This window comes from Thunnus thynnus, chromosome 10, assembly GCF_963924715.1.
Source record: "Thunnus thynnus chromosome 10, fThuThy2.1, whole genome shotgun sequence".
Taxonomy (NCBI): domain Eukaryota; kingdom Metazoa; phylum Chordata; class Actinopteri; order Scombriformes; family Scombridae; genus Thunnus; species Thunnus thynnus.
In genome coordinates this window covers 34098369-34108921 of record NC_089526.1, presented here as the reverse complement: position 1 = coordinate 34108921, position 10553 = coordinate 34098369, and the positions used below count along the sequence as shown (strand labels likewise).

The 10553-nt window shown below is 40.2% G+C and overlaps 1 protein-coding gene across 2 annotated transcripts in view; it reads right to left on the bottom strand.

Moving 5' to 3' along the window:
* Window positions 1-688: 688 nt before the first annotated feature.
* The window catches only part of zufsp (zinc finger containing ubiquitin peptidase 1), a 37562-nt gene continuing 27697 nt past the window's right edge, over window positions 689-10553 (bottom strand). For both annotated transcript variants that reach the window (XM_067602543.1, XM_067602544.1), the window contains 3 exons: window positions 6712-6872; window positions 1193-1413; window positions 689-868 (listed from right to left, as the gene is read on the bottom strand). In XM_067602543.1, coding sequence (XP_067458644.1) covers window positions 821-868; window positions 1193-1413; window positions 6712-6872 — 430 coding nt within the window. In that variant the 3' untranslated portion in view covers window positions 689-820. The remainder of the gene's footprint in view (window positions 869-1192; window positions 1414-6711; window positions 6873-10553) is intronic.

Below are 10553 nucleotides of genomic sequence, written 5' to 3'. Positions count from 1 at the left end.
TATTTTTACTCTGTATCTTTAGGTCAGGTCAATAGAGGTGCTAATAAAAAGGTAGTGGAGAAGACTTTAGGAAGAAGACAGTAGCTGGAGGAATCTTCTCCGCACCAGCCTAAATTTTGATTAGAAAGCAGACTAGTTGTAACCACTTTAATGTGAGGGCTGGCCTGGTCGGAACTCCTGTACTGGAGTGTCAGGGTACAGAGTGAACTCACACATCACATCATCTCATCGCAGAATTGTTTGAAATGTTCAATTAATCAATGAGACAATCTGCAATACCAACAAAGGATTCACGGTTTTGGTAATTTATAAAGTAAAATAGCCAAACTTATAAAACACTGCTGGAAACCCTGACCAGCTGTTGAACCCTCTCCTGTATCACTTGTTACACACAGATGACCTTCAACTTATCATGGGACTTCTAAAAACAGATGGCTACAAAGTGATGATTTAGGTGTGTTGCTTTAGTGTTTTACATTTGCTTTGCCAGTTACTTAATTTAGCTTAAATCGTAGAAGTTTGGTTCTGATGACATCATAGTATATTTTCATTTCAAATGTCTGTGGATAAGGACTCTGTGAAGCCAGCCTGTGACCTTGTTAAAAACAGTCGGGGTCATTCTACCTCATTTCCTCTGTCACACACTCACATTAACCATTAACTGCTACATGTAAATAATTGGACAGCCTAGAGAACACATAGTTTATTTAAAGTTTATCAAAGGTTTAAAATTTAAAAAAATGTAAATTATAAAAAGTGTTAGCAAATGAGTATATTAAATAGCTCCTGAAGTGAGTAATCGTGTGATGCGTGTTTTTGTTCATGGGATCCTTTCAGCACATAATGTCCTGGAGTTGAAGATTCTAATCTGTAAAAACAAAGAACAACGTGTGCTGATAAACAGATAGGTAGAATTTTTTATTTAACAATTATTCATAGTATGCATACTAGGATACTTTCAAGGACTGTGAAGGTCTTGGAACAAGGACTTTAGTCATTAAGCAAACAAGGCCTCTCTTTGGTTAATGACTCATAATGAAATCACAGCGAAGGAACAACACTGAATGAGTCAACGTTAACTTAACCTGGAGCACCTCAAAGGCCTGAATTGAATCTTGTTCATACCTCAGCAGGGCTGTCAGCTAATCTGTTAACAACACAGGCACCCTCCTCAGAGAAAGGACAAACTCACCTGTTTCTCTTCAGTGGACAACAAGCCCTGCACTGCCACCACTTGGTACTGTTTGTGCTTAAGGCTGCCAGGGAACTTCCTGATGTGGCGGATGGCTGTGGAGGCGGTGTCTCTGCTCAGCAGCTTCCTGGTGTCTGATGATGAGGAACCAGGATCCAAAAGCAGGAGGCACAGGCTCCCATTCTTCTTCTGCTCCAAACCCACTACAGTGCGGCTGTGACCTGTAGGAGGGCACAGGGTGAAGAGAAAATGGTGGACAACAAGAGGCTAGTCATTTAATAGTTACAACTTTCAAAAGATAAAGCATAATACAGCTGTAGGGATGGCAACGTCTGTCTGTTGGTTGTTCCACCACTTTGGTCCAGACTGAAATATCTCAACAACTACTTGATGGATTGAGATGAAATGTACAGTCATTCATGGCTCATAAAAAATGATCATAATGACTTTGGTGAACCCCAGAGCTTTCCTCAACCACCATAAGATTGACTTAATTGGTTTTGAGTGAAATGTCTCAACACTTATTGGATGGATTGTCACAAAATGTGGTTCACACATTCATGTTCCCCTTTGGATGAATTGCAATAACTTTGTTGACCCTCTGACCTCATCTGACCTTTTTTCCAGCTGGCTGAGGAGACTATTATGCATGCAATCATAGATTGTACTAAGTATGATCAAGAAAGACAATATATGAAGGAAGAATTTAGGAAGACTGGAGTTCAGGAGCTCAGCATTAAAACTTTAATGAACCTGCCAAGTGGGTGGAGCAGTGGAGTTTTCTTTGAGTTTATTAGACAGGATTAATGTGTAGGATTTAATCTCTGGTTCACACTCCGGAGCAGAAGGTGGCGGTAATGCACCTAATACGCTGGTTGCCAACCGCCGTTATAAACCAAAAAGAAGATGATTTTTTTTTCAGCAGCATGGCCGGAGGGAGGCACAGCCAGCAAGCCTCTGCTAGAAGAAGCAGCTGGTCTAATCGGCAGCTGAGTGAAGTGGAGCCTGCAGAGGAAGCACCGGGACCGTCAGGGTGAAACAGCCCATGGAGGGAAGCACAGTCAGGCGGCGGAGGAGAAGGCAACAAATTGGCCTCTCCTAATTGGCAGAAAATGTTCATTTCGGGGTGATGCTGATATTTCATTTTAGAGCTTTTATCGGCCGATACCGATGATGTGCCGATAACATCGTGCATCCCTAAAAATAATTACATAGAAAAATCAAGCAGCAGAAGCTGTGAAGACATCATATAAGCACATGTTAACATTTTTGGTCAATTTTGTATCCCCCACATGCCATGCGCAGATCTACAACCAACAAGATGATTTCATCCTTGACTGCCCTGACTCACTTCCTGTGAAACAGGGAATAATCTAAAAATGTGTTTCTATTAACTACAGCAAATATAAGCACTACTTTCCAGATAGTGCAGTGACAGTATTTTCAGTATGTCTACAGACTCTAGATACCAGTAACATGAAGTGCACAATAGGTGTTCCACAAGGGTCAGTGTTAGGTCCCCTATTATTTAGCCTATACATTAATGATCTTCCTCAACAGTGTCATGATGTAGAACTGCAAAAGCATGCAGATGACACCGTTTTGTACATACATGCAAAAACAGCTGAGTGAGCAGCTTCTAAGCTAACAATTGTGTTAGAAAGCATCACACACTGGCTTCATCAATCATGTCTGAGTCTAAATGTAAACAAGACAAAGGGTATGTTTTTCTCTAAAACCATGGAACAACCTCTGAACATGGATTTTCTCATCAAAGGTGAAAGGATTGACATAGTTACTGATTTCAAATATCTTGGTGTGACATTGGTTCCAAATTTGAACTTTAAGAAACATGTTAAAAAAACTGTTAAAACCGTAAAGTGCAACTTAGCAAATGTTAGACATATTAGAAACTGTCTCTCTTTGGACGCAGCCAAGATATTTATGCATGCTATGTACAAACAAACTCTAAAAATTCTTGACAAAAAGCCAATGCATTTCCATCACTGTAGGGTGCTGGAGGAAAACAATTTATTGAGCTTTGAGAATTTTAGATTATTCTCAAATTTGTGCCTAGTTTATAAAATTTTAAATGATTTGGCCCCCCCTCCACGATGTGACTTTGTTTACACTCGCTCAGTAAGTTCTATTAGATCCTCCAGAGTATCCTCTATACAAGATTGTACCATACCATTTCGTCGCACTGCATTTGGGCAGTCAGCTTTCTCTGTGAAAGCCACAAAGCAGTGGAATACCCTACCTGATGATATGAAGAGCTGCAGTTCCATCAGTCTGTTCAAAACCAAATTAAAAAACATGCTAAAAACTACTCAGCTCTGTAACCACTGAATCTAAATTTCATCTCATGGTCTTCTCCTGAACGCAAATAAAATTGCTTTTAATTTGACAAACTTACATTATTAATTTCTAGTTGACACTGTGGGTGTATATGATGTGCTAGTGTGTGTAACTTTGTATTTTGTATAATGTGTCCTGTGTGTTTTTTGCTTTGTACTGTTATTGTGCTGTTACATGTTTTAATTGCAAGGAACTGCAGATGAAAATTAGTTTAAGCTAACTTTGGTGCATCAAATATTAACATTTATGTTTAAAACTGTTCATTGTCCCAATAAATACAATACAAATCCTCAACTTGACCTTAGACCAGTTTTAAATCCAGTTTTATCCCAGCCAGAAAATGAACTCTGCCCCAACAATCAATGTGAAGATGTTTATCAGCATGAAACTAACTGTATAATTAAATAATTAGTTCCTCAACCTCCCTCAGAGATGTCAACATTGTTTTACAACACACAGATGAGAATATCACGTTTTGCTGTTTGTTAACTGGAATACACCAATGATGGACACAAGCATCAAAATGTCAGCTCAAACCCTGTCCTCTCATAAATTCCAGTCAGTGTATTTACATGTACTTGAGTAACCCGACTCTTACAGCAACTTGATTTCAGAAACATCAGCATAAACAGGAAACCTGACCTCTGTTTTCAGGTGAAGAGATTAGAGAGACCTGCTTGACAGAAATATAAAAAGAGCCAGAATGGAGAGAGTGTCACTGTGGTAGCAGTGTAAAGAGAAGGAAAGATGACCAGCTAATGTGTAGTTGTTCATCTTTCCATTGATAATTATTCAGACTACAGTCTTAAAACTGCATTGAAAGGGCAAAAATACTTGGACAGTTGGAGGATGGATGAGGGACAGATTGCTAAAAAAGAATGGTCAAATTTAAATGAAGTTCAGCAAATTCACTGATGAAACTGTGACCATATCTGGGAAGTTTACAGAGCAGTAAGCACAGACATTGATTGTTCCCATAAATTATAAAGGATAGGGCTTCAAAAAAACTGAAGAGCCCCAGATCAATGTAGGAACATTTGCATTTCTGTTTAAAGAAAAGAGCCCCCCCCACCACCCCTGCCAATTGCCCCAGGCTGTTTAGGGAAATGTAGTCATTAGGTTTTATCCAAGATTCGGTGATCATAAAGAAATCAAGATAATTTGCCAGGATAAAATCATTACGTAAGAAAGACTTAATTACATTTATTCATTTGGCAGATGCTTTTGTCCAAAGTGACATACAAATGAGGTACAATCCAAGCCAAATCTAGAAGAAGCTTTTGAGAATAAGTGCCTCAGTTCCATATTCTACCTGACACAAGTACCACAAGGCTGGAGGTGTATAGAAACTTGTAATATGTAATAAATGTGCATAATGTCATAAATAAATGTAATAAAAATTATACTATAGTAATCTGCCAATAATGCAATAAAAATGGTAAACAGAAAATATAACTTTTTACGCATAATGTAATAAGTTATTACATTACATACACAAATGAAATGCTTTCAGCTTTCAGCACCTTTTCCATCCCAACATCACATCATGGACTGTATGATCCACGTTCAATTGTGCTTTCAAGTATAGGTTTGCCATTCAAATGTAAACCACAAAAAATTGTTCCTTTATGTGCATTTTAGGTGTTTTTTATGTACTGAAATAATGCACACTGTCTCAGAATCTACCTCAGAAAAAGACCAAAGCCAAACACATAAACAAGATATTGGCAAATCTAGTTCAGCCTTTCAATTCATAGATATTATTATTATTATATCATCGAAATCAAAATCTTCAACCTGTTATTCCATCTATAAATATTGTTGGATGAATAGTAGCAGAGGTTTCACAACAGGCTTCTTTCCTTTTGTAACATCTAAATGTATGCATGTTAACCTATTATTACAAAAACAAGGTGATTATGAGAAAGCCCTGTTGAATTACTAGCAGAAACCTCAACATATACAGCAATGCGAGGCTTTTGAACAGTTTTTAATAAACAAATACTGACAAAACTGACACACAAAAACCTACTTTGTTAAAGGTAGACAATATTTATATCAGAAATTTAAACATTCTTATCAAAATGTAATACAGGTTGTATTCAGACTTCAAACATTTACAGATTATAGAAACCATGCCCCAAACTTTAAAGTTTTGAATAGCTTATTTGAAAAATAAAGTAAAAAAATAAATATATATATATATATATATATATATATATATATATATATATATATGTATATGTATATATATATATATAAAACTTTGAGGGTTCTGCGTAGTATCTTTGCTGTTCCTAGGACTGCGCTCTTTATACAGTACAATTTTTTCTACATTGTAGAACAATACTGAAGACATCAAAACTATGAAATGACACAAATGAAATTATGTGGTAAGCAAAAGTGAGCCATTGAGAGTTTGCTGGTTGAGTAACTTGCTGAGCAGGCTCTCAATGGATAGCAGCTCTGCCCTGAGCGCGGGCAGCTCAGCACTTGTAACATTACTGAGAGATCACATGGTCTTTCAAGTGGAGAGCCCATGACTGTGGTGCTCTCTTATGCTGTCAGATTGAGCTTGTTGTCTGATGCATCCGACAACACAACACAACCCAACCCAACAAACCATGCTGAGTCATACTTCGCTCAGAGGGAGAACACATGGAAGAGTCTACATTTAATTCAACCAATGATTTTTGTTGGTTAAATAAAGTTGTTGAGATATTTCAGTCTGTACCAAAGCAGTGGACAGACCGACTGACAGAGCAAAACTAACAATCCCCACAGCAACGCTGCTAGTGTGGCTAAAAAACAATAGTGCACACAGCACATGAATGTATCATCTCAGCCAACCTGCATTTTGAACCAGCAATTAGCTCTGCAATACAACTGGCACATGTAATAGATTAATTAGGTGATAACTTTAATGCCCTCTGTTCATGCTTTTAATAGTTGAGTATGTTAACACTGGACTGCTTAAAAGCCATATGAGGTTTGTGTTAAACAAGCTGTAGGTCTGTTTCACTACTCAATGTGTCAACCATTAAGCTTAAGTCTGAGAACATCATCCAGTTAGAGAAAGTAATTGCACAAAGACATCATCGATCCTGTGTAGCTGTAGAATGTATGATGAAGGCATGGAGTTGGTGGTATGTGCTGTGTACCTTGGTGCTGCAGGTAAAGTGGAGGCAGGGAGGTCTGGATGAGTCTGGGGGGCAGTCTGCTGCTCCTGCTGGACTGACAGAAGTACTGCTTCATCCAGTCAAACAACTGGGGATGGGTGTCTCCTGGGCCTGTTGGCTGGTGGAAGTCAATAATGCGGGCACTGAAAGCACATACAGTATGACCCGTTGTGTTACATTTAACTGATACATTACACAGACCAGTTTAAGTCACAACCAAAGTCTGAAATAGTAAAATTAAAATGACAGCAGTATTTTAAACTACTCACAAAGTGAGACTGGGAACAGTTTGAGGATAGACAACAGCCTGTTTGATCAACACGTCTTATCATTTGACACAGTAAGTCATGTTGCTTGCACTACCCACAAAGCTGTCTCGACATGTTGCTGTGTTCCTAGAGATCAGGGTAGCTGTTCAAAATTAGCTTGACGTAATATCAGTGTTTACTAAGTAGAGAATTACAGATCTCTAAATTAAAACTGGTTGCTGCACACAAATTATAATTTACACCTACTAACTGCAGGTGGAACAGTTATGTAAGCTGGCTGAGTGAACCAGCTGACAAAGCAAACATTACCTTCCTAATATCTGAACCATTTCGATTGAAGAGTAAAAGAGGTTATATGGAATATGGTCAACATATCTGACCTGATACTTTACATTTCACAGAAAAAACACACTAAACCTCAAATGACAAAACTGTATGCCAATATCATTAAACTAAAAGACAAAATAACAAGAGTTAGCTTAACATAATTAGATGTTTATCTTTCGCATTATTATGGATCCCACTGTTTTTCTTGGCAAGACATGCCCTGCGTAGCATCGACCAATCCTAGCAAGCACTAGGATTGGTCCATGCCACACTGGGTCCCTCTGGTACCACAAGCACAAATACAAACCTACTTCAAGAAAACAAGCAAAGAGCACTCCATGCCCCGCCATGCAGAGAAAGCTGAGATGAAGGTTATGAACTGTAATAGACCAGTGAGGAACAGAGTAGGCACAGTATATGGATTGAGGACAGGATAATAAGCCTATTCCTTAGCAGAGATGAAGGTTACACATTGTAACAGTCCAGTGAGACACAGAATAGGAAAATATCTCTCCATGCATCAACCAGCAGGAGAGAAAAGTGCCATGCAGCACTGTGGAGGATGAAGTTCCTCTGATGGAGTGCACTATAATGACCTCCGGGGGCTCCACCCCAGAGGAGAGATATGCCTGTGAAACAGCCTCACACAGCCAGTGTGACAGACGCTGTACAGACAGAGGAAGCCCCTGAGATTTCTCTCTGTAATGCACAAACAAATACTGGGAATGGCTTAAGGCAGCTGTGCACTCAATGTAGCAGGCAAGCACAGAGAAGATGAAACATGGTCTCCTAGTCAGACATGTGAGGAATAGGAAAGAACCCCTCCATAGTTATCACTTTTAATCTGAACAAGCTAGTGATACTTTTAGGAATAAAAAAGCTGGGTTTGGACACAGGATAGCTGAGCCGCAGTCTCAACACATTGATTCTGCAGCAGCAAGTTCTAGCACGTTTATGTGGAGAGACATGTGAGCTGGCCACTACTGTCCTCTCACCACCTGTGAGAGACACGTTTCTCCCCAACCCTGAGAGAGATGCGTCTGTGAACACTGAGATGTGTGATGCAACTCTGCCCAGAGGAACCACCGCTGACAGGATGCAGGGATTTCTCCAGTGGGCCAGATCTGGACCCACGGAGGGAGGAATGGACACCATGCTCCTCAACGCACAGACAGATGAACGACCTCTGCAGCTGTCTCATGTAGAGAAGCCCCGGGGGGGAATCACCACATGACCTGTTGACATCATGCTCAGCAGCTGCGTGACAGAGAGAGCTGTAACAACATTGTAAGGTGTGACAAGGAGGAGGAAAGCTGTCAGCACCTCCACTCTCTGCTGTGAGAGACAAGCTCTCATGCTGAATTCCACTCCCAGATATGTGACAAGCTGGGAGGGGAGAGGAGAGCTCTTTTTCCAGTTTATTGTGAAGCCCAGACACCAGTCTTGCCATCTGTAGTGTGGCTTCTTCCCTAGAGCAGCAAGCCAGCAAAAGCAGGTTGTCCAGATAAATTAACACTCCCCTCCCCATCCTGCGTAACGTCTCTAGGGCCATCTCCCAGTAGTGGACCGGGCCTTCAGTGGTCACACACACACACACACACACACACACACACACACACACCTCATTTATACAGAGAACCTGCATTATAGCCATAAAGAGGATCCACTTTTGCTTTTTTACAATGAATCACACAAAGCCTGCTTAAAGCCGTCTCCTTGTGTACTTTTACATAGCATGCCGGCATTCCGGATTCAGAGGTGTGGATATCAGACTGATCAGAGCTGTAAACTCTGCCATGAGGGAGGACAAAGACGTTACTAGGATGAGGGGAGGACTTTCTCGTTGTTTGATAACGTTAAAAGTTAAGTTAGACTTTTCTGTCGGCTTCCTGACTTATTTTAAAAAAAGATGAGAGAAAAAGAGAGAGAGAGAGCTGAGAGCTAGAGAGTGAATGAAGAGTGAATGAGAGGGAGTGCTAGTAACGTTAGTGAGGAAGCTGGTAACATTATTTTCTGATAGTTTCACAGTGGTTATGTTCTAAAGCACAAACACACCCACACCCCCAAACACCTCTGCTCAACCCTGCAGCTGTACGCCACACCGCCTGATTTGGTCTGAATACAGGCTAACTCAACAGTGTCAGCTCCCGGTCCCGCTGTGCCGGCTGTCCCTTTTACACACACAGTCAATCCAGCTCAGTGACTACCTCCGTATTGGTGGAGCACCTCTGCCCCCCCCACTACGTGTCTGTACCTTTTATACAGAACAGTGAGGCAGATTATAGGCGCAGTATTCCCAACTTCAACGGGCTGTGTAAAAAGGGGCTAAAATGCACTCATCGCCAACAACTAAAATCGAAACAATATGCAAACTACGTCATTAAAAATAAGTCCATTACAAAATCACCTTCCGACACCTGTTAACTCATGTACTCAAAGCACCGGCTCAACAAGCTGAAACTATGCTAACCTCGTTATTTCTCCCACACAGGCATTAGCAAAACTGCCAACCCGGTCTTGGTAGACGTTCACTCATGTTGCTCAATAATCAGCCAACAATAAAGGAAAGATTTTCTGAAAGAAAGAAATTATGCCATATATCTCACAGCAGCAAAGTCGAGCATTGCCAACAACAATCTTAATCAACTCTATAGATAATTAACACAGCAGGAGTCACCAGTCACTTGAAACCAAAATCCATTCTTCCTTCCTTTCTGCAATGCCTGCCTGTGTGAGCCATGCGTGCCCCACAGAACAAAGACATACTTGCACTTATTGGTGGATATGATGACATGGAAGTTATGTTACAGCTCGTGTTGCTACAGTGACTTCCTGTTTACACAGTTGGTTGCTTCCTATAGACCGAATCACTGTGACGTTGTACTAACAACAGTCGCTTACAGGTAGACAACTGGCTGTTGATTTGAATTGCAGAGATATATGAAATTGGTATACTTGTTCATTTCTCTTGTCATTTTCAGCTGTAACTGTAACGTTTAAAATTATATACGTAGTTTATATGAACTGTGTTGCTTTACTAGCGTCTTTGATGAGCCAAATCTACCCATCACCGACATCTTACCATCGTCCGGACTAACTGGTGGCTGACTTTGTCATATTGGGAAGCCACCTTACCTCTGCTTTACTCATTCATACATACTTATGCTTATTTTTAATCACTTTTACTACTTACTGCTTATATGTACTTACTTATTTATTTACATACGC